General features: G+C 44.1%; 1 protein-coding gene across 2 annotated transcripts in view; it reads left to right on the forward strand.

Moving 5' to 3' along the window:
* The window catches only part of STK32C (serine/threonine kinase 32C), a 318,006-nt gene that overhangs the window by 176,599 nt on the left and 114,019 nt on the right, over window positions 1–27,388 (forward strand). For both annotated transcript variants that reach the window (XM_069753893.1, XM_069753894.1), the window contains exon 2: window positions 4,296–4,351. In XM_069753893.1, coding sequence (XP_069609994.1) covers window positions 4,296–4,351 — 56 coding nt within the window. The remainder of the gene's footprint in view (window positions 1–4,295; window positions 4,352–27,388) is intronic.

The raw sequence follows: 27,388 nt of genomic DNA on the forward strand, positions 1-27,388 counted from the left end.
ATCTGAGCAGAAGGGGAAAAACAGATGGATGGTCAGAACGAAATCCAAGGTCAGGCAACAAAAGATCAAGCATACAAAACTCAAGGCACAAGGAGCACAAACCTACTAGATGAATGTACGTCTGGCAGAGGTCTGTGAGAAACAGCTCAGTTAAATAGCATGGCAATCACCTGGTTAAAGAACACTTGGAGACAACCGACACCTCCCAGTCTCAGATTGGATAGTCGAGCTGTCAATCAAAGTACTGACTGCTTCAGCACACCCTTGTACCAGATTGGAAACCTGCGCTGTCAGTAACTGCATTCCAGACACACTGAAAGGTGGAACCGTGACTTTAATAGTGTAAAGGTTCTCAACAATTAATTTCCTATTAAATGTTATTGTACATATATTAGCATGTGGGATTATGTTAAAATACAGTGGTAATTTGGAGAACATTTAAAAATTTTACGAAAAATTACTCCACCACAATGGCGTTTTCAGTTCACAACCTCATCTTAAAAAAAAAGGTTTTCCCACAAATTGCATTTCTCACCACAGATCGGTAGAATCATGTTGCGAGTCCCCTGTCCCCTCTTCCCATTAGACCTCCACTGACTCAATTAGCAATACTTTTGTACAACATCGTTGATTTCAGGTGAGAAGTTGTTAGTTTATACAACCTACCAGAAGTGGGATCCATTTTCACAATGAGGTCATCTGCATTATTTGTAATGCTTCATTCACATGATACTTTAAACTGATTTCTAACTGCATAAAGCTTACAAATGCGCCATCGCTGTGACACTGCCTCAAGGAAAGAAACATTGCGTTCACAACTGCGCTCTTAGCAGAAAAACAAAAATAAGGGAAGTTTTAATTAATGGCTATTTTGTTAATGAGTGCTCTCATGCTTAACTTTGGACTCAGTCATTTACCTTATATAACAGAGAGGAAGTCCCTTCTGTGAAACTTCAACTATGACTACTTATAAGTCACATAAAAGTTTAAAAGGTCTGGGAAATAAATGTTTTTTGAGGCTCCTTTGTGTTATGGCTCACTAGAGGTGGAAACTCTAAACCAAAGGTTTGGATGAGCAGTATGGATTGGAGGTGTTGATACAGCGTAGAACAGCCAAGGTGAATATGCAGTATGGTAGCTGGAGTAACATGTGTGATGCAGTGACCCATGTTACAGCCAGGGGGCGCTGTATGTGCTCCTCAGGATACACATTGAGGCATATCTGTAATGGTGATAATGAAACAGTGTCCGGCATGATTGTAAATGGCAGGTAAGTGTCGAAGAGGGAGTCTGTGCTGTAAGCCTGTAGTATTGTTGTTCTGGGACCTGTTGTCTCACAAGCATTTGTATAGTTAAAAGGGAGGCTTGCAGGGCTAGTCGGAGAGCTGGGCGGGACTGGCTAACCACACACACACCTCCCACGTATGGGTACATAATGTGACTAGGGTTTGGGTCACATGTTCAGAGTGTATAGACCAGAATTGTCATGGTGTAAAGTCCTGGATCGTCTGTGTTGGAATGTCCTGGAGTGGACTGGATTCCTGGAAGCACATGGTGAGGCTATGGACTGGACTTCCTGAATAGCGCATGGCGAGGCTGTATCTGTAGAGCCTGTGATGGCTACTGTGTTGGGGAAGCTACAGTTCCGTCTGCTTGTCTGGACTATCTGAAGTGCCCTGGTCACAAGGATGGTGATCCCAGTTCGGCAGCTTCCCTGAGAACCAGGACTGACAGGAGTCAGTGTGTGGAGCAGAATCTCCTGTAAGGTAACTCAAGATAAAGGGGGTTACTGGTTTAGAAGTATCTGCCATTGAAACAGACTGTCAGTGCTTATGATGTTCCAATGATGTAAATAATGAACTATTCGTGGTGCAGTTTATGATGTTTAATAAACCGGATAGACTGTTTTTGTGAGAAACCGTGCCTGAGTGCTTTAATCCCGTTGCCAAGCGAGTGTCCCCCAACCCACTCAGGTAGCGCTATCGCACACATGGAAGATCAGAACTTCATTAGTGGGATGGTATAAGGGGTGACAAAGACTGGTACATGACCCTACCCCTTTAAGTACGTCCCACTTTCTGCACTATGTAATTTTGTTCTGCTATGTATATAGTGTCTGCCAACCGTTTGCTACTAGATGGATGTTTTGTATTATTGTGTATAATTTTCCATAGTTGTCTAGGGATAGGTTAGTACCCCAATGGAGCTGCTAAATGGGAACATTACACCTTAGTGTTATAAATAGTTAATTATAGGAAGCGTTAACTGGGATAAGGCAGGAACAGTTTTCTGGTTAGAGGCAGAAGGTGCTAGAGAGCCATACAGCTTGGGTGGGCTTAAAGCCCAAGCTACTCAGTTGCTCCGTAATGTTTAAGCTCAGTACTCAGCCATCCAGGGCCCAGTGGGCCAAAAGTAAAGCCTTAGCAGCAGTGTGACAGCAGTGGTGGAATAGAGGCTACAGTGAAGGCCATAACAGTAGGGGACGCAGGTGGCTCTAGCATTTGGCAGCTCACTGCATGGGCAGATGACCTCAGATCCGATGCGAAACAGATGAGGGAATTCCTGAACGTAGTGAGTCTAAACAGGGATGACACTGCGTTACCGCAAGAGGCGGTATGACCCGGGCACGTACTGAAGGCCGTAGAAAGAGGTACAGGGAAAGTGGAGAATGAGGACTGTTTGGAACCCTATGCTGATGTTGTAACTAATAAGGATGTGCTGTGAAAAGGAAAAAGTAAAGTTCTACGTTTTAAGTTGCAATTGGACTGTGTCTCTGTTTGTGCGCAAACGTCTGGAGAAGATCTTCAGCAATCCAGAGGAGATCCTGAAGGAGCAGAGAGGCAAGTACATTGATAAAAGGGCATTGTATGTGATGGGAGTCCAGGGCGCGCAAGAGCCATTAGCCTCAGCCACGACTACGGCCCTGGCGCTCCCTCACAATGGAACCTTGGAGTGAGGAACAGCAAAGCGAGTATGCAGACAGGCTCCTTGTAATAAATGACCCGAGTATGCAGACAGGCACCTTGGGGCAGCAAAGCCAAATATGTAAACATGCACTTTGGCACAGAAGAAGAAGAGCCCAGGAGAACAGCAGAGTTGAGGAAATTCCAGGAAACTCACTTTGGTGAATATGCAGCAGAGTCCAATGGTTAAGCAGAGCTGGATTTCTCATGGGACATATAGTAAAGCTAAAGTAGTAGTGTCCAATGATGTTGTAGTGAGTAAGATATCAACTACATAAATACTCAGGTGGAGAATGTCTGCCTGAGCTGGCCTGTAATCTTCTAGTTCTGCTGAGCAATATCAGCGCACTCTTGTAGTCTTGTCTTTACTTTCATACAGTGTTTAGTTTTCATCCTGTATCAGATGCCACACTACAGAGTAATTCTCCCCAAATAAGAGTCAAATTAAGTTCTGTGTGCCTCGGTATAGCCTCTACTGTATGTATGAGACCTAATACCCAAAATAACCATACCATATAAAGAAAAGCACTAGATATGCTCATTATTTTACACATGGGATTCTTTTAATGCACCAATAAGGGGTTAATGGTTTTAATGACAGTTCTATTTTTCTCATATTGTCTGAACTTGGCGGAAATTCTGCAGTTGTTGAGGAATGGAGCTGGTAAAAGGATCCCTGGAGGGAGAGTTGAAATCTGTGATCCTTGGGCCTCTGAATTCTGAACAAAAGCTTCTTCTGTGGATATTGTTAGAAGAGGCCAGATAATGGCTGACAATACACGGCACCTGCTGGAGGAATAATTCAATAATATTCAGTCGCTTTCCTTTCTGGTCACTCCAGAATAAAATAAGTGAATACATAGAATTCATCAATGCAGAAAAATGGAGCAAGTCAGTGTCTACTGAGAATCTGAAACAATGTTTTCTTTGCCTTTCTAGACTATGTAATATCTATCTATCTATTATCTATCTATCTATCTATCTATCTATCTATCTATCTATCTATCTATCTATCATCTATTATCTATCTATCTATCTATCTATCTATCTATCTATCTATCTATCTATCTATCTATCTATCTATCTATCTATCTATCTATCCATCATCTATCTATTATCTATCTATCTATCTATCTATCTATCTATCTATTATCTATCTATCTATCTATCTATCTATCTATCTATCTATCCATCATCTATCTATTAAATGGGCATGTGCGTACTATATTAGGATGACATGAATATAATACTCTTGTAGTTCAGGGCTGTGGAATTAACACTATTGTACATAATGATTACAGTCTATTAATTCAGATTTTATTCTCCTTCTAGTGAACTTGGATCATTTTCAGATTCTCCGAGCAATTGGGAAAGGAAGCTTTGGCAAGGTAAGGGCATTTTTTTTCTTGAAAGTGTGAATGCTATAGCTACGTCCTAAGGATGACTTTGCCGCCTTGACTGCATTGTAAACTGTCCCGACCTGAGATCATTATCCGGGTTTTCCACCGCACTCTATGTCAGCTGTAAAGCCCTGAGATGAAGAACAGGTTTATTATAACTAGTTATTGCACCTTTAGGACCTTCATTATATTTTCTATTATTTCTCCACAAAGGGTTTAAGTTTTGATTTCAAGATTTTATTTTTTTTTAATTAATATTATTTACTTGATTACTGTTTTGACAACAGATTTATGACAATTTGTGTTCTTGATTGCAATCCCCTCTGCCATTACCACATTACCAGGGTATTGAATTTGATGAAGAACCTAGTAGCCCAATTACTATAATTAAAGGGCACCTGTCACCCCGAAAATCGCGGGTGAGGTAAGGGTGGTTTCACACTTGCGTTTTTGTCTGCAGCGTTTTTTTTCAAAAAAACGCATGCGTTTTTTTTCCCTATATTTAACATTGAAAACGCATGCGTTTTTTTGTGTACGCGTTTGGTCGCGTTTTTTGACGCATGCGTTTTTTTACTGCATGCGTTCATTTTCTGAAATGCTACTTGTAGTATTTTTAGAAGCGTTTTTTGGACAAAAAAAAACTCATGCGTTTTCATGCGTTTTTTTGGGGTCAAAAAATACATTGGAGTCAATGGGGACGCATGCGTTTTTTGGTGCATGCGTTTTTTGCGGTAAAAAACGCATGTGTTTTTTTATTAAAAAACCAGAAAACACACTGATATGCCACCCCCCAGCATAAAGGTGATAAAGGGAACCTAACCCTACCCCTACCCCTAACCCTACCCCTAACCCTAAGGGATCCTAACCCTAACCCTACCCCTAACCCTACCCCTAACCCTAACCCTACCCCTAACCCTAAGGGATCCTAACCCTAACCCTAACCCTAAGGGATCCGAACCCAAACCCTAACCCTAATCCCTTTATGGTTAGGGTTAGGGGTAGGGTTAGGGTTAGGGTTAAGGGTAGGGTTAGGGTTAGGGGTAGGGTTAGGGGTAGGGTTAGGGTTAGGATCCCTTAGGGTTAGGGTTAGGGGTAGGGTTAGGGGTAGGGTTAGGGTTAGGATCCCTTAGGGTTAGGGGTAGGGTTAGGAGTAGGGTTAGGGTTAGGATCCCTTAGGGTTAGGGTTAGGGGTAGGGTTAGGATCCCTTTAGGGTTAGGGTTATGATCCCTAATCCTAACCCTAACCCTAACTATTTCTGTTTATAGTGGGTTTTTTACTTTATTTTGATGATTGGCAGTTGTCACACTTTTTTCTGCATGCATTTAAAAAACGCAAACGCATGAAAAAACGCATGTAAACGCGGTAAAACGCCGCGTTTTTTTCACCACATGCAAAAACGCAGCGTTTACACGCGTTTACATGCGTTTTTTCACCATGCGTGTTTTTGCGTTTTTTACCGCAAAAAAACACCCGAAAAAACGCCAATGTGAAACCAGCCTAAGCCCACCGGCATCAGGGGCTTATCTACAGCATTCTGTAATGCTGTAGATAAGCCCCCGATGTTACCTGAAAAAGGAGAAAAAGACGTCTTCTATCTTCTTTCCATGACGTCCTCTTCTGATCTTCAGCCACGGCTCCGGCGCAGGCGTACTTTGCTCTGCCCTGTTGAGGGCAGACAAAGTACTGCAGTGCGCAGGCGCCGGGCCTCTGACCTTTCCGGCGCCTGCGCACTGCAGTACTATCCTCTGCCCTCAAGAGGGCAGAGCAAAGTACGCCTGCGCCGGAGCCGTGGCTGAAGATCAGAAGAGGACGTCATGGAAAGAAGATAGGAGGCGCCGCAGCAGACCAGAGACGCCCATCTGACCTGACCAGCAGCGGGACCGCCCCTGGGTGAGTATAATATAACATCTTTTTCTCCTTTTTCAGGTAACATCGGGGGCTTATCTACAGCATTACAGAATGCTGCAGATAAGCCCCTGATGCCGGTGGGCTTACCTCACCCGCGATTTTCGGGGTGACAGGTTCCCTTTAAAGAGAACCTCTCAGCAGGATTGAGCCCTATAAACTAAAGACATGGCCATAATGGCGCTGTGATGCTGATTGATATGATACCTGATATGAAGGGATCTACTCAGTGGTTGTTTAATATTCACCTTATGAAATTTTTATAAGATGACGAAACGTGTGCTTCAGGGTGAGACGTGGGGGCAGGGTCTTCTCATCCTCCGCCCCCACCAGCATGCGTTGCCTCCAGCGCCATTTCATTGAACTCCCACAGATTTTGGGGGTTTTGTGCAAAGTGATGTCCAATTTTCCACTTTTTCTCTTACTAAATTTGCCCCAATGATCCTAACTTTTAAGATCATTAGGCTGTGGGGTGGGGGTGACATTGTTTAGGAGGTTGTGTTATTATCCCTAAAGCATAGCTCATATTTAAATTCTGATTGTATCCATGTAAGAATAATGTCCGGGGAGAATTTCCCTTTAAATCATTGTAATTTGCTTTTCTGCAATGACTTTGGCTCTATTTGTAGAACAAAGTAAGAAAATATGTAACAGAATTTAACTTGACAGCGTTCCCTTGTTGCTATGGATACATTTACCAGCTTTGAACTCCGTAAAATTATTTATAAATCTTGCACCGAGCTTCTTCCCTGTAAAGCTCACAATGCAGATTCTGCCCCGCGAGGTGCACTGCTCTCTATGGGATAATATGCTGATGCCCAAATGTCCTTAAAGGGGGTTTCCATCAACACGTTATTTATGATACGAGCTGTCAGAATCAGAGCAGAACCTTTGCCAATTCTCTATCATTTGAAAAAAGCGCGAACTTAAACTTGACAGTTTGACAATGCGCTAAATTTCTCATATGCTTCCCTATAAATTGGTCTCTCCTATAGACAGTTTGACATAAGGTAACACCACCTCTTTGTTGGCCAATTATTTAAGCCAAATTGTGGTATTTGTTGGTTTATTTGAAGCCACATGTCAAGTCTCACCCGGAGGTTCAATTATGCAGCATGTTCAGGGGGCACTGGCGCAGAAGCGATCATATAAAAGGGGGGAAACAAAGGTCATCACACGTATCGTTGTTATTGACCCCTGAGGAAGCTGTCCACCACAGCGATACGTGCTAACAATAAGGATTAGCAATGGGTGATCATGCTCAGATAAGGTGTTATCTGACCCTGCTCGTGTGTTATCTGAGTGTCTTCGGCATGATCGAATAATGTGTTTGAGTCCCCGCGGCTGCATGTCTGTTAGCACCATTTCATTGAACTGAATTAATGGCACCTGGTATAACAGAGTAAATTTAGCAATGTACAACCGATGCAGCAGAGTTGAATTCTGGTGGTCATTTATTATAGAGGGCCTGGCATAGCGCTGTTACAGAGTTGAATCGGTAATGAGAAATTGGTTCAGCAGATCTGAGTCAGCAACTGAGTTCTGTGTAGCAGAGCTGTGTTTGTAACAGAGTTCAATGTGGCTGATGACGTAGAAGAGTGCAGAGTAGTAGCAAAGATGCCTGCTAACTAAATACTCAGGCAACAACCAGCCATCTGAGCCAGTCAGATTGACGTCACTAAAGCCGATGCAACCCTATGCGCAAAGGAGTAGAGAGATTTGGTGGCAAAAGATGGAGGACTCAGTGTCCAGCGCTGGGTCCAGGACATGTGAGCAACACCACATCCACCTAAGCATCTTCCCTCTCAGTAAAACCTTTCCAAGCCTCTCCCCTCTCAGTAAAACTACACACCTTTTCCTCTTTTTGCTATTTTCTGGGTCCCTCAACTTTAGCAAACATGTTGGTCCATGTTTGGGATAATTGTTGCACCTAGTTAAAGTAAAGACCTTTCTATCATGTGTTTAAGACATTGTACATTTTCCAAAAATAGGGTAAGACTTAGTGGTGAGGAAATGTAAGCTAGATAAAAGGGGGTAAGGCTCAAAAATTTGGCACGGTGTGTCAAAATGTGGACACAAAAAAGTGGCACAAATAAGCCATCCAAGAAATAGACCTAATCCTGCATAAGACTTTGTTATTTGCAATGAATTTGACACATTTGAAGACTCGTAAGACCTTGTTATTACGAGACATTGTAACCTTACCAACCGTGTAATTATTATATGTCATTGTCCTGCCCACCAGGAGGGTATCCATAAGCGGCAGGGATAACGGTCGCAACCAGATCCTGGTGCTTTTAGGGGCACAAATTTCCCTTTGCCACATAATAAAACTGCAACATTATAAATCACGCATGAAATGTTTGAAGTTTCGTTACAGATTTTATATTGTGACCCCGCTGTTTATAGAAGTTGTCCAGGCTTGGTTTCCAAGTCTGCAGTCAATCTGTGTGACTGCAGACCTATGAATCTTGACAGCGCACAGTGTCAAGATTCTCCGGTGCCAAAACCAGGAGAGGGCGGGCATGAGACTGTAAGAATGTGATTTGCATTCATGCGGTCACTTGCCAATTGTTAAATATTAATTATTGAATGCTGTACTGAGCACATTGCCTTTCGCTGACATTACATGTGCTATTCCTGTATATTTAGCTCAGAGTAAAAGTTAACACCATATAGAGAGAACACGTGTTCTATGGGACATATATATAATCACAGCTGTCACGTGGGGCTGGGACCTTGAGGCCTTCTCTCCTTCACTCTCTACGGACTTCAGACTACACACAGAAGGAATGAACAGCTGATAGCTGTGCTTATGACATTTACACCATGACAGAGCTAGACACCATTTACCATTCAGAATCTCAGGAAAGATGGGGAACAAATGGACAATCTCTTTGTAACTATTTCACCTATTTTATGCTGCAATTTGTTTTTTTGTGGACAATCCAATAAACCTCTACATTTTTAATGAAAATATCATGACATTTTTCTTTAAGAGTATCGCATCAGGTAAGGAGTCCTGATTAAATAAATACGTGAAATAAGCATATTTAACACCAACTAGATGTGCATAGCCTCACTCAATACAAGGCTGGACACGTCTAGTCGGAATGTGGCCGGAATTATGCAATTCGCATACTCTCGGTGACGGCACAGGAGAATCCTGACAGCAAATACACACTTCAGACATCGAGTGACTGCAGACTTGTTCTCCGAGTCTGAACAACCTCTTTGATCCTACTCCTTTGCCACCCACATATAGTCTAGTTATTTGATATTATGGCATGATCGCGGCATGGTGCGTCTAAGGCTAAAGTCAGAGGTTTCCATTTTACCTGGTTGAGTAGAATTTCTTGGGAGACGTCTAAAAGTCCTTCTTCCAGGTCATCGTGGAAATTTCATACATTTACAGACATCTACTTAAAAACTCCAACTTTGATTTTGGAATACCTATTCACGGCGTCCCCATAAACAATGCATTCTGCAAAACTGTCGTTACAAATAAAGGTAAATAAGAGCTAAATGACAGGTATAAAAGGCAGCCACGCCATGTGATTTAGAGAAATTATAATGCGCACTTACAATGCTATACAAATGTAACCACCTCGCTGTGGGCTAGCAGTGAGTCAATACTGAGCATAATTGAGCGCACTGTGATTACTGAGTGCATTGACTGGGTGTTACTATCTGTAATACATTTAGCAAATTCAATTACATATTATAATGTTGAAGCGAAATTCTGCACTTATGAATCATTGTATGTTTCTATTGCCGTCTCTTCTGAGACACAATGTTTACTGCGTGCTAGGGACCTTCCAGAGCGTTTCACACCTTGTCGGGCGGAAAAGGAAAATATTATGATTAAATTCAGGAACTCTAATTTCTCTCTTTAGTTCAATTTAATATGTATTTACATACTATGGTTGGGGGTAGGAGAAATTATTCAGCAGACTTTGTTTTCTATAATTTTATTAATTTATTAAGTCTGTAGGAATTGAGAGTTAAGACCCTTGACCCTGATAACTGTCACGTAAGACGACAAATGGCACTTGATAGGGGAGAACTCTTAAAGATTATACATTTGAGTCCAGGATTACACCTTTGGTTATTAATTAGGTCATAATTCGTTAAACAAAAATTAGCATTTGGAAGATTCCTCTCTTAAGGGCTCGTACACACAACGGTAAAAATCAGACGAGTGCAATCCATTGATTTGACGGCTAGCATTCTTCCCCATATTATTCTATGGGGTCATGCACTTTTTCTACGGAAAAAGATCGCAACATGTACGAGTTGCATCCGATTATAGGGTATCACTCGGCCATTCGTGTCTATGGGTCCATGGAAAAATCAAACCAATTGGCCATGTAAGACAAGGTTGTGCTGAGTCCTCCAAATCATTAGCGGCTTTCTACGGTAACCAGTAAAGCGTGGTGGTGACTAGCAAATGACAACTCTTCCTCCATAGCATCAAAGATAGTCTTCATGGAATAAACCCTTTAAAGGGAACATATCCGCACATTTGGATATATGGAACTAGAAGTATGGCTGTATAGACACTTGTTGCCTAATAAGGATGAACCTTTTCAAAAAACAAAAAGTCATGAAAAATGTAGCATATAAGCAAAATGTAAATCATCCTGGTGGTCAGCTGGGGCATATTACTGCCAGTGGCCTAACTGGAGCCCGAAGGGCCACAGTGCAAAATGTAGACCTGGGCCACCACCTGCATGCTGTTCAGATATACGGGCAATTGTAGCCTTCTATATCCTATAAAGACATACGTGTTTGCCCCCTCCCATGTAGTAATGCCCTCCGTTCTGCCTGTTTCCTGTAATAATATCCCCATCATGGCCCCTTTCCTGTAATAACGTCTCTCATCCTAGGCCCCTTGAAGGTATAATGTCCCCTATCCTGTTATAACATCCCCTGTCCTGGGCCTCTTCCTGTTATAATGTCTCCCATTCCTGGGTCCCTTCATGGTATAATCTCCACCATCCTTTAACAATGTCCCCTATCCTGGGCCACTTCCTGGTATTAATTTCCCACATCCTGGGTCCATTTCTGCTATTAATGTCCCCCCATCTTGGGCCTCTTCCTGTTATAATGTCCCCCATCCTGGGTCCCTGCATGGTATAATGTCCCCCATCCTGGGTCTCTGCATGGTATAATGTCCCCCATCCTGGGTCCCTGCATGGTATAATGTCCCCCATCCTGGGTCCCTGCATGGTATGTCCCCCATCCTGGGTCCCTGCATGGTATAATGTCCCCCATCCTGGGTCCCTGCATGGTATAATGTCCCCCATCCTGGGTCCCTGCATGGTATGTCCCCCATCCTGGGTCCCTGCATGGTATGTCCCCCATCCTGGGTCCCTGCATGGTATAATGTCCCCCATCCTGGGCCTCTTCCTGTTATAATGTCCCCCATCCTGGGTCCCTGCACGGTATAATGTTCCCCATCCTGGGTCGCTTCCTGTTATAATGTCCCCCATCCTGGGTCGCTTCCTGTTATAATGTCCCCCATCATGGGCCTCTTACTGTTATAATGTCCCCTATCCTGGGCCCCTGCATGGTATAATGTCCCCCATCCTGGGTTGCTTCCTGTTATAATGTCCCCCATCATGGGCCTCTTACTGTTATAATGTCCCCTATCCTGGGCCCCTGCATGGTATAATGTCCCCCATCCTGGGTCGCTTCCTGTTATAATGTCCCCCATCATGGGCCTCTTACTGTTATAATGTTCCCTATCCTGGGACCCTGCATGGTATAATGTCCCCCATCCTGGGTCCCTGCATGGTATAATGTCCCCCATCCTGGGTCCCTACATGGTATAATGTCCCCCATCATGGGCCTCTTACTGTTATAATGTCCCCTATCCTGGGCCACTTCCTGGTATAGTTATTCCCCTCGGCTGGGCCCTTGCCTTCTATAATGTCCCCCCATCAAGGTCAGCTCCGATTGGCCGGGGGTGTGTATTGCTATGCAAGGGTTCGGCCGGTACCTGCCCAGCAGTTCACTTCAGCTGAATGACACACATCCAACTGAAGTAGCCGGTTACTAGTAGCGGGTCACACTCTTGCGGTCGCAGTCACACCCTCTGCGCCCGTGATTGTTACGCCCCTGACTGGCACATCAGAGCTCTACAAAAAATATCTCTTTTTTTTTTTTAAACTGAGAGATAATCTATGTACAGGTTCCTTTAAAAGTTATGCACATCTTTGTACAGGTTTGTTAAATTGCTCATTTATTTCCCAAATTCAAAACTCATCAAACTTCTAAATATTTTTTTGTTACATTTTATGTCTGCTATTTTATGGTATCATAATGTTTGTAAGTCTTCATGGAGCTAAGCGATCTGCAAAAATGTTGCAAAACAGTCAGATCTTCTGCTCAGTCCTGACAGCTCTTCCTGATCACATCCTCCTCTCTCATAGTGTTTGAGGTAGCAGCAGGCAGGAGTTGTATACGGAGCTCCACACTGTGAAAAGGAGAGAAAGCATGTACAGTCTCATGGAGGGTAGACAAAACAGGCTACAGATAAGCAGCAAATCACATAAAGAGGAAACAAGTACTGTACTAAAGTTATGGAGATATGAGCTACTGAAGATGGCAGCAAGATAGATGCACACAAAACTCACATCCAGCCTGTATTACTGGGAGAGACACTCCAACAAGGGAAAACTCTGAAACTTGGATCAAGCTGCAAACTATTTATTAGAGGTTATGAAAATAAGGATTGGAGACTGAAACTGGGACCATTTTTAACTAAAGGTAACCACTAACTAACATATGTAACATTTTACCAAACCATAATAATTAGTACAAAATGTGCTGTACAAATTAGACCTAAGAGTATTATCAGATGGCCCGACTTTACATTGTTATGAATAATTACTCAAATATTGTTTTGTTTTGTATGAGTTCATAAATCACATGGATTTAAATGGAATCTATGAGCAAGAAAATCATCAAAGGCTGATAGACGGAATATTCTCCCCTAGTATTGTAGGGAAAAGCAAATACATTTATTCTGCCACATAAGCACACTTGCAGCATATTGTACTTATACAGAACTCAGGGATACCATGCACATAGCGGAGGCATGACGCTGATATTCTGTACATGCACCAGGAAGCTGAGGATGAGCAATCCAATGGTGGCAATCTAGGAGCTAGCTCAGTATAGTTCAAATAGTTTTGCAAGGCACCGAATATGAGATCCCGAAATACCAATTATTTCATCATAACATCCCCCATTTTCCGAGATGACACATTTCTAAGGTCTTGTGCACTAGACTTGACGCCTATATATGAGGGTTTTCACCATTCTTCACTCCCACACAACTCTAAAGAACGGGGCTTCCATACCGGAGATACAAAAAAGAAAGCGTTGCCACTCACTAATGCTTACAAATCTATTTCTATAGCTGTGTGGGATGAGATTAAATAATGGCTTCTGCTATGCTGACAATGAAGTTACCTGCCTATTACACGGTACACTGTGTCCTGTTATCTGAGTTTCTTCAAGGCACAGATAGGATTTTTCATTCTTTGTTTTTTTTTCTTTCTGATCATGATATATATGAATATACAATAAAGAAGATCCAATCAACACTGAAAATATTAAATGGATCTGTCACCAGATTTCACAATACAGATGGCATACATTATTAAATAAATCTCTTCGGTCTGATGAGGATGCTGATGTGTTTACTCCAGTTCCTCAGTGTCCCTCCTCCCTGCTGAGATCCAACACTGCTCAGTACAAGCTGCCTCTATCATACTGGATGGGCGGTGACTGAATACACCTGGACTCAGCAGCTATTTCTTTGCATAGCTGGACTCATATATTGCTCTTCTTAAAGTGTTGTCCAGGTCACTTCATGGGACTGCAGACCTGACATTGTGCGCTGTCAGGATTCTCCGGTGCGAGTTTGGTTGTTCATGTGACCATAAGTATGCAATAGTTCTAGCCACATTCCGGCTAGACATATGCAGCCTCGCTCAATTCACTTGTATAGAGCGAGGCTGCATACTTGTGATCATCACATGACTGCCCGCTCCTGGCGCCGCTACCGGAAAATGCCAAAGTGCTTGCAGTGAGGATTCAGAAGCCTACAATCACCTAGAATGACTGCAGACCTTTGTGCCAAACCTGGACAACCCCTTTAATATCAGGATTATATAGCCATTCTGTCATGGATTTTCAAAGTAAGTACATACGCTTCATCAGGTCTAATAGATCTATTTAATAATGTATGCAGCTTGTATTGTAAAATCTGGTGACAGATTCACTTTCTAGTAAAACTTTATGCACACTGCAGACTGGTGTGCACGTTGTCTATATAGAGGCATATGGTACACACATTCTAGCTACCTTAGGGAGAGACCCAAGTTGGGCTAAATGTAGCGGGTCGAAAGAGACCGAAAAGCCCTCTACTTAAAGGAAATACATAGTGGATGCTTTCCTGAAACGGAAAGTACTTGCAAGCAGCATAATACAAAGAATAGCAGGTTTACCCAGAATCCTTTGCAGTAGGCGGAGCTATGCAAATCATCTCTTTCCACCCCAGTCTAATCCACAGCGCTTGGAACCGCCAAGCGTGCAATGCTGCGGATTAGTTTCTAAATTTACACAGCCAACCAATTCCTACCTGTTCCTACACGTGTTTCGGGCTTTAGGCCCTCATCAGCACAGGGCTGGAATTGGTTGGCTGTATGGAGTGGGGCTCGGTGAGCAAGCGATACACACATGCTAGCTTGCTCACCGAGCCCCACTCCAACTTGGGTCTCTCCCTAAGGTGGCTAGCATATATGTATTGCTTGCTCACTGAGCCCCACTCCATACAGCCAACCAATTCCAGCCCTGTGCTGATGAGGGCCTAAAGCCCGAAACACGTGTCCACAGGTAGGAATTGGTTGGCTGTGTAAATTTAGAAACTAATCCGCAGCATTGCACACTTGGAGGTTCCAAGCGCTGTGGATTAGACTGGGGTGGAAAGAGATGATTTGCATAGCTCCGCCTACTGCAAAGGATTCTGGGTAAACCTGCTATTCTTTGTATTATGCTGCTTGCAAGTACTTTCCGTTTCAGGAAAGCATCCACTATGTATTTCCTTTAAGTAGAGGGCTTTTTCGGTCTCTTTCGTCCCGCTACATTTAGCCCAACTTGGGTCTCTCCCTAAGGTGGCTAGCATGTGTGTATCGCTTGCTCACCGAGCCCCACTCCATACAGCCAACCAATTCCAGCCCTGTGCTGATGAGGGCCTAAAGCCCGAAACACGTGTCCACAGGTAGGAATTGGTTGGCTGTGTAAATTTAGAAACTAATCTGCAGCATTGCACGCTTGGCGGTTCCAAGCGCTGTGGATTAGACTGGGGTGGAAAGAGATGATTTGCATAGCTCCGCCTACTGCAAAGGATTCTGGGTAAACCTGCTATTCTTTGTATTATGCTGCTTGCAAGTACTTTCCGTTTCAGGAAAGCATCCACTAGAGGCATATGGAGAATTTGCAGCCTTATAATAGAGCCCCATAGGCACTGAGTGTTGTCATATGGAGCCTCCATGCAGCACTGCATTACGGAAATGTTCTTCCCTAGATTCGATTAGAAACTACGCCTTGTAAAGTTGCATCCACCTGAGCTTGCCACAATGTACTTGTGTGCCTTTGTATGAATACAGTATATATACTGTAGGTACAGTAGTGCCCCACTGGCCACACATTCTATAGGTACAAAATTACACCTCCGAAACATCTCCAAAGCTTTAGGTCTAATGCTCATTCCCTATAGTTTGTACAGTGTGGAACAATATTATGGTGGTATTCACCTCTAGACATCTAGTCTATACCCCCTTTCGTACCTATATGTCACAACACAGCTGTCGATTAACCCAGGACCAAGGGCTCCTTCCCTGCTCCTAACACTAGGGGGCCTCCTAGCTCGCCCTGTTCCCCGGGATACTTCTGAAGGTGAAGATGCTGGGGCCTCCACCCTTGCAATAACTCCTAAGTTAACCTTCCGTCTGTTCTCTTCCCCCAACCAGGGAAGAGGGGCGCTACTGTGCACCGTAGTACACCAACCCGGCAAACAAGGCAACACAAACAAGGGTTAACAGAAAACTCCAAGCATACAAAATATTCACTCACATATAACAGATGAATGCTCCGGGGTGTGGAGGTAGGGGAATAAACCAAAACAGAGAAGGTTAAGGAATTACCACTCATACAAGCCAAGCAAAAGTCACTAATAACTCCTTCAACTCTCCTCATATGTACTCCTCTCCCACTGTTAGCCATGCAGCAAATGTTAGCTCTGACAAGGTTTTGTAACAGAGCCCAGAATATATAGGGGAAAGGAGTGGCTAACCAAGCTCAGTTGTGAACACAGGTATTTCCAACATGGCCGATTAACCCCTTTTCTGCCAGAAGGAATAAACAATTTAAAATGAAGGAGAAGTGCTTCTCAGCACCAGAGTAGGAGCTGTCTTCTGGCTTTACACTGTTGCAGTAATCCCGTGACACTATAGTTTTTGTCAGACAAAGTTGACAGCGTCACTCTTTTGGAGCTCCAAAGATGTGCGGTGCTAGCAACATCAGTGCCAATGACCAAATGTCACTTTCATAGAAGAAAAATGTCGCTGCAGTGGTCAGTTGTGAAATGTCTGTGGTTGGAAATGTGGGCATTGGTACACAGCTGCATGGTCTCTTTGCTTTGCCACACAAGCTCCTTCTACTATCGCCAGAAGCTGTGATACTAGTGAAAGAATGCCTCCATACATATGATGCACTATGAATATTGATGGGCGAACCCAAACAGTAAAGATCGCGGTCCATAACGAACACCTAGTGTCCATGCACAGACCCCAAACAAGGGCTTCGGCAGGAAATACATGTTACTGGTCGAGTTCGGTGCCCCAAAAATCGGTCTGCGTGACAGCGCGAGAAACACCGGAGGCTCTGGTGAGCGGTAAGTTAGTTACCGCAGGTCAGTGTGCTTCAGTTCCAATGCTATCAGATGACAGCATGTGAGCCAGCAGCTGTGAGAAGCAGTAAAAAAGATACCGCCAGTCACAGGCATCAGCTGATGAGAATACTACTCTCATCATCCTTCACCTGCTTTCGCTTGTAGCAGCAAGAGCAGGTGAGGCTGATGAGAGTATTCATCAGTCGGCTGTGCTATAAGTGAATAGATTTTAAAAAAATGACGGGGGATCTCTTCTATTTTTGATAACCAGCGCAGGCAAAACCGACAGCTACAGGCTGCAACCCCCAGCTGTAAGCTTTATCATGGCTGGTTATCAAGAATAGATAGCTGTTTTTTTTAAATTATTTAAATAAATAATTTTTAAAAACTACATAGGGTCTCCCCCATTTTTGACAATCGGCCAAGCTAAAGCAGATAGCTGGGGAGCTGGTACTTTCAGACTGGGAAGGGGCCATGGATATTGGCCCTACCCAGCCTAAAAAAAAGGAACATGCAAATGCCTCTGAAAAGGTGCATCTAGTTTTTAAAAATATTTACCGAACCCGCTGGACTCAAATATCCATGGGTTCACCCGTCTCTAGGTATGAATCATGCCATCTTTTTTTTCTTTCCAATTTTTTGCCTTACATACACCTCTATGGCAGCCCTATCAAAAGCATGAGCTTTTAATATTTATATATTACATTGACTTCTAGTTTTGCCCAGATTTATGCCATTTTTTCTTCATTGGATAAATTCAGGAATTTCAAGGATGTAGAATGTGATCATTTAATTACACTATATCTTTAATTAGAATTCTATGCTGTAAGGGACCCATATAATTATATAAATATAATGTCAAAATACTTATTTTCAGAGCTAGTGATCCACAAAAATCACGTTGACTCTAATTTCTTCTTTCCTTTAAAGCAACCAGATGGAAATGTTCAGAGAAGATTGTATAATAACACAGGTCCTGCTTATTGTTATTCAGTAGACCAGATTTTCGTTGTGCTATTTTGTTGGAGCTCCGGGTATTTTTTTAATTATTGTTTATTTAAAGGGAGAAAAAGGGGGAGTTAAGGAAACTCTCCCATAAAAGTTTTTATCCTCTTAATATATTGCGGTAATCATGTTATACAGGACTGTGTACTGACAATTGCTCATTTTGCCTTTCTACCCAGTTAATTCTTTTCTTTTCTCTGCTTTATGTAGAAACATGAAATCTCTTGTCCCTGCATTTATCATTCCCCTCTTCACCTCTTGACCCAGCTGCTCCCTCTTTCCCCCTGCCAGGGACTTTAGCTGTGATGGCTCATGCAAGGAAAATTGACCTCCTGTTTCTACATAGATGTTATTCAGCCAATCATGTGATGTTATAGACCTAATGAAAAAGAGAAGAATTAGCCGGGTAGAAAGGCAAAATGAGCAATTGTAAGTGCACAGTGATATATAATGATGATTGCAATATTTTAATAGGATACAAATTTGATGGGAGGAGGAGAGCTTCTTTAATAGTAGCATGATATCATGGGGTTTGTTGTGAATTCTGTGGCTGAGTTCACTTCTGTGGTCACAAGTGGTATTGCAGTCTCTGGGCTTCCTCCCTCAGGTGTTTTGGTGAGCTCGTTGGCTGCCTTGCTATTTAGCTCCACCTGAGTCTGTCTTCCTTGCTCCTTGTCAATGTTCCAGTGTTGGATCTGAGCTACTGCATCTTTCCTTGGGCCTGCTGCTCTGCTAGATAAGTGCTTCTAGTTTGTTTTCTGTTTTTTTCTGTCCAGCTTGCTATTGTCTTTTGCTGGAAGCTCTGAGAAGCAGAGGGGTGCACCGCCGTGCTGTTAGTTCGGCACGGTGGGTCTTTTTGCCCCTTTGCGTGGTTTTCGTTTTAGGGTTTTTTGTAGACTGCATAGTTCTCTTTGCTATCCTCGCTCTGTCTAGAATATCGGGCCTCACTTTGCTGAATCTATTTCATTCCTACGTTTGTCTTTCCATCTTGCTAACAGTCATTATATGTGGGGGGCTGCCTATTCCTTTGGGGTATTTCTCTGAGGTAAGTCAGGCTTGTATTTCTATCTTCAGGCTAGTCAGCTCCTCAGGCAGTGCCGAGTTGCATAGGTAGTTGTTAGGCGCAATCCACTGCTGCTTATAGTTGTGTGAGGATAGATCAGGTACTGCAGTCTACAGAGATTCCACATCTCAGAGCTCGTCCTATTGTTTTTGGTTATTGCCAGATCTCTGTATGTGCGCTGATTACTGCACGCTGTGTTGCCTGATTGCCAGCCATAACAGTACAAGGAGCCACACCAATGATTCCCAATAGAGGGAAAAAAGAAATCCTGACATCATTTTTTTTTCTTAGCTCTGTCTTCAGTCTTTTTTTTCCCCTAGACATTAGAGTGCTTCAGGACACAGCTGTGGACATGGATATTCAGGCTCTGTGCTCCTCAATGGATAATCTCGTTGTAAATGTACAAAAGATTCAAGATACTATTGATCAGAAATCGATGCTAGAACCAAGAATTCCGATTCCTGATTTGTTTTTTGGTGACAGAACTAAGTTCCTGAGCTTCAGAAATAATTGTAAGCTATTTTTGGCCTTGAAACCTCATTCTTCTGGTAATCCTATTCAACAGGTTTTGATTATTATTTCTTTTTTGCGCGGCGACCCACAGGACTGGGCGTTTTCTCTTGCACCAGGAGATTCTGCATTGAGTAATGTTGATGCATTTTTCCTGGCGCTCGGATTGCTTTACGATGAGCCTAATTCAGTGGATCAGGCTGAGCAAAATCTGCTGGCTTTATGCCAGGGTCAGGATGATGTAGAAGTATATTGTCAGAAATTTAGGAAATGGTCAGTACTCACTCTGTGGAATGAATCTGCACTAGCGGCTTTGTTCAGAAAGGGTCTCTCTGAAGCTCTTAAGGATGTAATGGTGGGATTTCCTATGCCTGCTGGTTTGAATGAGTCTATGTCCTTGGCCATTCAGATCGGTCGTCGCTTGCGCGAGCGTAAATCTGTGCACCATCTGGCGGTACTGCCTGAGAGTAAACCTGAGCCTATGCAGTGCGACAGGACTATGACTAAAGTAGAACGGCAAGAACACAGACGTCTGAACAGACTGTGTTTCTATTGTGGTGATTCTACTCATGCTATTTCTAATTGTCCTAAACGCACTAGGCGGTTCGATAGCTCTGCCGTTATTGGTACTGTACAGTCCAAATTCCTTTTGTCCATTACCTTAATGTGCTCTTTGTCATCGTATTCTGTCATGGCGTTTGTGGATTCAGGCGCTGCCCTGAATCTGATGGATTTGGATTATGCTAAACGTTGTGGATTTTTCTTGGAGCCTTTGCGGTGTCCTATTCCGTTGAGAGGAATTGATGCTACACCTTTGGCCAAGAATAAGCCTCAGTACTGGGCCCAGCTGACCATGTGCATGGCTCCTGCACATCAGGAAGTTATTCGCTTTCTGGTACTGCATAATTTGCATGATGTGGTCGTGTTGGGGTTGCCATGGCTACAAACCCATAATCCAGTATTGGATTGGAACTCTATGTCGGTAACCAGCTGGGGTTGTCAGGGAGTACATGGTGATGTTCCATTTTTGTCTATTTCGTCATCCATTCCTTCTGACATCCCAGAGTTCTTGTCGGACTTTCAGGATGTATTTGAAGAGTCCAAGTCTGATGCCCTACCTCCGCATAGGAATTGTGATTGTGCTATCGATTTGATTCCTGGTAGTAAATTCCCTAAGGGTCGTTTATTTAATTTGTCCGTACCTGAACACACCGCTATGCGCAGTTATGTGAAGGAGTCCCTGGAGAAGGGACATATTCGCCCATCGTCGTCACCATTGGGAGCAGGGTTCTTTTTTGTAGCCAAGAAGGATGGTTCGCTAAGACCGTGTATTGATTACCGCCTTCTTAATAAGATCACTGTTAAGTTTCAGTATCCCTTGCCATTGATTTCTGACTTGTTTGCTCGGATTAAGGGGGCTAGTTGGTTTACTAAGATTGATCTTCGTGGTGCGTATAATCTGGTGAGAATCAGGCAGGGAGATGAATGGAAAACGGCATTTAATACGCCCGAGGGTCATTTTGAGTATCTGGTGATGCCGTTCGGACTTGCCAATGCTCCATCTGTTTTTCAGTCTTTTATGCATGACATTTTCCGTGAGTATCTGGATAAATTCTTGATTGTTTACTTGGATGACATTTTGATCTTCTCAGATGATTGGGAGTCTCATGTGAAGCAAGTCAGAATGGTTTTCCAGGTACTGCGTGCTAATTCCTTGTTCGTGAAGGGATCAAAGTGTCTCTTCGGTGTGCAGAAAGTTTCATTTTTGGGGTTCATCTTTTCCCCTTCTACTATCGAGATGGATCCGGTTAAGGTTCAGGCCATCCAGGATTGGACTCAGCCGACATCTCTTAAAAGTCTGCAGAAATTCCTGGGCTTTGCTAATTTTTATCGTCGCTTCATCTGTAATTTTTCTAGCATTGCCAGACCATTGACCGATTTGACCAAGAAGGGTGCTGATTTGGTTAATTGGTCTTCTGCTGCCATGGAAGCTTTTCAGGAGTTGAAGCGTCGTTTTTGCTGTGCCCCTGTGTTGTGTCAACCTGATGTTTCTCTTCCGTTCCAGGTCGAGGTTGATGCTTCTGAGATTGGTGCAGGGGCGGTTTTGTCACAGAGAGGTTCTGGTTGCTCAGTGTTCAAACCATGTGCTTTCTTTTCCAGGAAATTTTCTGCTGCTGAGCGTAATTATGATGTGGGCAACCGAGAGTTGCTGGCCATGAAGTGGGCATTCGAGGAGTGGCGTCATTGGCTTGAGGGTGCTAAGCATCGCGTGGTGGTATTGACTGATCATAAGAACTTGACTTATCTCGAGTCTGCCAAGCGCTTGAATCCTAGACAGGCCCGTTGGTCGTTATTTTTTGCTCGTTTTGATTTTGTGATTTCATACCTTCCGGGCTCTAAAAATGTGAAGGCGGATGCTCTGTCTAGGAGTTTTGTGCCCGACTCTCCGGGGTTATCTGAGCCGGCGAGTATCCTCAAGGAAGGAGTCATTGTGTCTGCCATCTCCCCTGATTTGCGGAGAGTGTTGCAGAAATTTCAGGCTAATAAACCTGATCGTTGTCCGGCCGAGAAACTGTTCGTCCCTGATAGGTGGACTAGTAAAGTTATCTCTGAACTTCATTGTTCGGTGCTGGCCGGTCATCCAGGAATCTTTGGTACCAGGGAGTTGGTTGCTAGATCCTTCTGGTGGCCATCTCTGTCACGGGATGTGCGTGCTTTTGTGCAGTCCTGTGGAATTTGTGCTAGGGCTAAGCCCTGCTGTTCACGTGCCAGTGGGTTGCTTTTGCCCTTGCCGGTCCCGAAGAGGCCTTGGACACATATTTCGATGGATTTCATTTCTGACCTTCCCGTTTCTCAAAAAATGTCGTTCATTTGGGTGGTCTGTGATCGCTTTTCTAAAATGGTCCATCTGGTGCCCTTGGTTAAATTGCCTTCCTCCTCTGATTTGGTGCCTTTGTTCTTCCAGCATGTGGTTCGTTTACATGGCATTCCTGAGAATATTGTTTCTGACAGAGGTTCCCAGTTTGTCTCGAGGTTCTGGCGAGCCTTTTGTGGTAGGATGGGCATTGACCTATCTTTCTCCTCAGCCTTCCATCCTCAGACTAATGGCCAGACCGAACGAACCAATCAGACCTTGGAAACATATCTGAGATGTTTTGTTTCCGCTGACCAGGATGATTGGGTGTCATTTTTGCCGTTGGCTGAGTTCGCCCTTAATAATCGGGCCAGCTCGGCTACCTTGGTCTCTCCATTTTTCTGCAATTCTGGGTTCCATCCTCGTTTCTCTTCAGGACAGGTTGTCTTCGGACTGTCCTGGTGTGGATTCTGTGGTGGACAGGTTGCAGCAGATCTGGACTCAGGTAGTGGACAATTTGACCTTGTCCCAGGAGAAGGCTCAGCTTTTCGCTAATCGCAGACGCCGTGTGGGACCCCGACTTCGTGTTGTGGATTTGGTTTGGTTATCTTCTCGTCATATTCCTATGAAGGTTTCCTCTCCTAAATTTAAACCTCGTTTTATTGGTCCGTATAGGATTTCTGAGATTCTCAATCCGGTGTCTTTTCGTCTGACCCTCCCAGACTCCTTTTCCATACATAATGTATTCCATAGGTCGTTGTTGAGGAGATACGTGGCACCTATGGTTCCATCTGTGGAGCCTCCTGCCCCTGTTTTGGTGGAGGAGGAATTGGAGTATATTGTGGAGAAGATTTTGGATTCTCGTGTCTCTAGACGGAAACTCCAGTATCTGGTCAAATGGAAGGGTTATGCTCAGGAAGATAATTCCTGGGTTTTTGCCTCTGATGTCCATGCCCCAGATCTTGTTCGTGCCTTTCATGTGGCTCATCCTGGTCGGCCTGGGGGTTCTGGTGAGGGTTCGGTGACCCCTCCTCAAGGGGGGGGTACTGTTGTGAATTCTGTGGCTGAGTTCACTTCTGTGGTCACAAGTGGTATTGCAGTCTCTGGGCTTCCTCCCTCAGGTGTTTTGGTGAGCTCGTTGGCTGCCTTGCTATTTAGCTCCACCTGAGTCTGTCTTCCTTGTTCCTTGTCAATGTTCCAGTGTTGGATCTGAGCTACTGCATCTTTCCTTGGGCCTGCTGCTCTGCTAGATAAGTGCTTCTAGTTTGTTTTCTGTTTTTTTCTGTCCAGCTTGCTATTGTCTTTTGCTGGAAGCTCTGAGAAGCAGAGGGGTGCACCGCCGTGCTGTTAGTTCGGCACGGTGGGTCTTTTTGCCCCTTTGCGTGGTTTTCGTTTTAGGGTTTTTTGTAGACTGCATAGTTCTCTTTGCTATCCTCGCTCTGTCTAGAATATCGGGCCTCACTTTGCTGAATCTATTTCATTCCTACGTTTGTCTTTTCATCTTGCTAACAGTCATTATATGTGGGGGGCTGCCTATTCCTTTGGGGTATTTCTCTGAGGTAAGTCAGGCTTGTATTTCTATCTTCAGGCTAGTCAGCTCCTCAGGCAGTGCCGAGTTGCATAGGTAGTTGTTAGGCGCAATCCACTGCTGCTTATAGTTGTGTGAGGATAGATCAGGTACTGCAGTCTACAGAGATTCCACGTCTCAGAGCTCGTCCTATTGTTTTTGGTTATTGCCAGATCTCTGTATGTGCGCTGATTACTGCACGCTGTGTTGCCTGATTGCCAGCCATAACAGGGGTTACTGTGTATCTCCCAGAATACTTCTCAGGAACTCTGCCAAAAATAAAAAAAATTCACAGGATCCAGTAATTCATTTGAGCTTGTATCTGTCACCAATTGTTGTAGTGCAATCGTTTTTAATTCAGGATTTTTTTTCCTCACATTTTTAGTGTTTTCTCCATTTTTAGTGTAAATGGTTATCTTTAATGATAAGTGAATCGCTTCATAACAAGTCAAATTTATTATGAATCCCCCCACAAAATTCAGATTTGCTAGAATTTTAATTTTCTGATATTAGATTTGCAAGAATCTAGTAGAATGATGACCACCTGGACACCATTTTGCAAGATTCAATATAGAGTCGGGAAGGTGGTTAAAAAATAATAAAAAGATTATACTCCCCCATTCTAGACTGTACAGCCGAGAATGTACAGCCACTATAGGTCCTCGCCGTCATCCTCTACTTGCTATAGATCAGTCTCCTCATCCTCAATCTTCTGCCACATGGGGCAACGCATGATTCGAGTGCTGACGAAACATCATGCGTTCACCTGGGGAGCACCCAAATCTATGATGTGTTTCACCCCTCATTGATCAGTAATAGTCATTGCTAGTCTATTGGCCAAAGTGACCTTTTGGGGCCACTAATCTCAAGGGCCTGGGTGTGATTGCAACCCTTGCACCTATTATAGCTATGACCCTTGTTTTAATAAGTCTTGAGGCCAAGTCATAACTTACTTTGGATTTTTTCCTCCATTCTTAGGCTTGAAGCCACGTGGATCTGCACAACGACTGACCACATCTCATGTTGCTAATCCACTGGCTGCTGCAGTACCTCAGTGGCTTTTCCATGCATAATCCGTGCCAAACCTCCCTTGTGGGAACAGGGCTTATTTCGCATGTCCAAGAACTGTCCCAATACACATGTCCTGTCACTTCCATTATTTTTCACTTGTGTGCCACTATCAGATCTCTGCCGGCACTATTGCAGAGCCCCAGAGTCCTGGTTGTTGCAGTAATGTCGTTCTTCCACCAGGGGGAGTGATGTTACATCTGATGGCACCAAAGGAGTTCACCCTGCCAGGTATCACAGCCACACACACACTTCACACGCCGGCCACCAGGGGGAGCAAAAGGTTCTATCTATTAGGCCACTCCTCACATTTGGGTAAAACTGGGGGTTGGTTAGGAAGTCAGACAGTTGGAGAAAAAAGGAGAGGAGAGCTCCTGGCTGGGGACCGATGAGGAAAGGTCTCCAGGTCGAGCTGGCTGGGGTGATCCCTGGTCAGATCCAGACTGTAGTCTGAGGAGGAAGGAAAGAAGGACACGGAGCTGCGCCTGCAACCCATGCGGCAGCCTCCTAAGAAAGGACACGAAAGGAAGTGTGCCGTAGTGAGTGAGCACAGAAGTCGTAGCAACAAGAGTGAAACAACAGCGGGAGACCAGCTAGAAGCAGGCTGCCTCCTTCTGAGCGCAGATCCGGTAGCCGGAACACCGAGGGAGTAATAGACTCTACACTTCACTTCAGAGACCGGCAGGGCAGTCGATTCCAAGTTGGCTGTCTGACCTAAAAGCCTAAGCAGACAAGGTGGCAACGCAGAGGAGGGTGACACTAGGGTCCCTATAAAATAGCCTCAGGCCACCACCGTCATACGGGTTATGTCCTATCCATCTTTGGGGACAGAGAGAGAGAAGTAACAAGAGTGAGGACCTTATGGTAGCTAATGCAAGTAGGGACCTACTACGTTACTGTGCACAAGGGGAAGGCTACTGATTTCCACCTGGATAAGGGGACTCTGGAATTGCCATCAGACCGGCTGGACCCTGCCTACCCTGTCATCCGGCACTCTGGACTGTGGATGCTGAAGCCTTCAGTAAAGGTAAAGAGACTGCATCCATCGTGTCCTCATTATTCACCGCACCTTGCACCATCCACCATCACCATCTACACTATTGGGAAGCCCTGGTGATACGCTTCACCTGTGGGAAGGTATACCATCTAGCTGCCATAACATCACCCCAGCGGACCCCTAAGCAGCGTCGGTCACCCTGACCGAATACCACAGGTGGCGTCACGAACACTACCGTTATCTACAAACTCTGCCTTTTATTGGGCGCCCCTCATAGGGCCATGGTCCGGGTCGAGCCACCATGACATCCCTGCTGAGGGAACTGAAGGACCCGGTACCGAGTATCCCATTGCCCTTACGTGGGGGCGATCCACTATAGGTTCAAGAACTTCCTATCTCTCACTGTGTACACTTACTAATGCCTAGAGGTTTGCCTTCCCACAAATGGAAATCCACCTCTCCGTTATGCCAGTATGCAGTATGACAGGAGAAGAGAGACAAAGCCCTGCCCTCACATCCTGTAATCCGCCCCTGTGGCTCCACTTCTGACAACCGGCAGTGAACAACAAGTTACACAGAAGAAACTTTTGGGGGATTTTTTTGTAATGGGGTATTAAACATAACTGTAAAATAAAGTGATGTGCAGATAACCTATTTATCACATTATCTAAAGAGATCGAGTTACCAGAACGTAAAGAAGCCATTTATGGATCGTATGAACACTACAGAGAATGGAACAATGGGATCACAGAGAAATCAAACAGAAACGATCCGCATAATAGAAAAGTCATAAGATTAGAAATAATAGCCACATAATAGAATGGCTCATGGCGTTCATGTTTTGATGCAATTCTGTATGTGACCCTGAAACTTTAGCATATATCACAATAGGCTCCGATGTCCTGAGTCAAGGATACCGACACCGAAGCATGAACAATAGGCTCTGCTACGTTGTATCTGTGCCTATTATAGAACGCTGAATGAGGGAAAACATGATGGAAACTTTCAGAGATGGAAATGAGGGCATGGGTCTTCATAAAGGTGACTCTTTATATTTCTGGCGATAAATAGTCCATCGTCCCGTACCTG

The sequence above is a fragment of the Ranitomeya imitator genome, chromosome 2 (assembly GCF_032444005.1).
Source record: "Ranitomeya imitator isolate aRanImi1 chromosome 2, aRanImi1.pri, whole genome shotgun sequence".
Taxonomy (NCBI): Eukaryota; Metazoa; Chordata; class Amphibia; order Anura; family Dendrobatidae; genus Ranitomeya; species Ranitomeya imitator.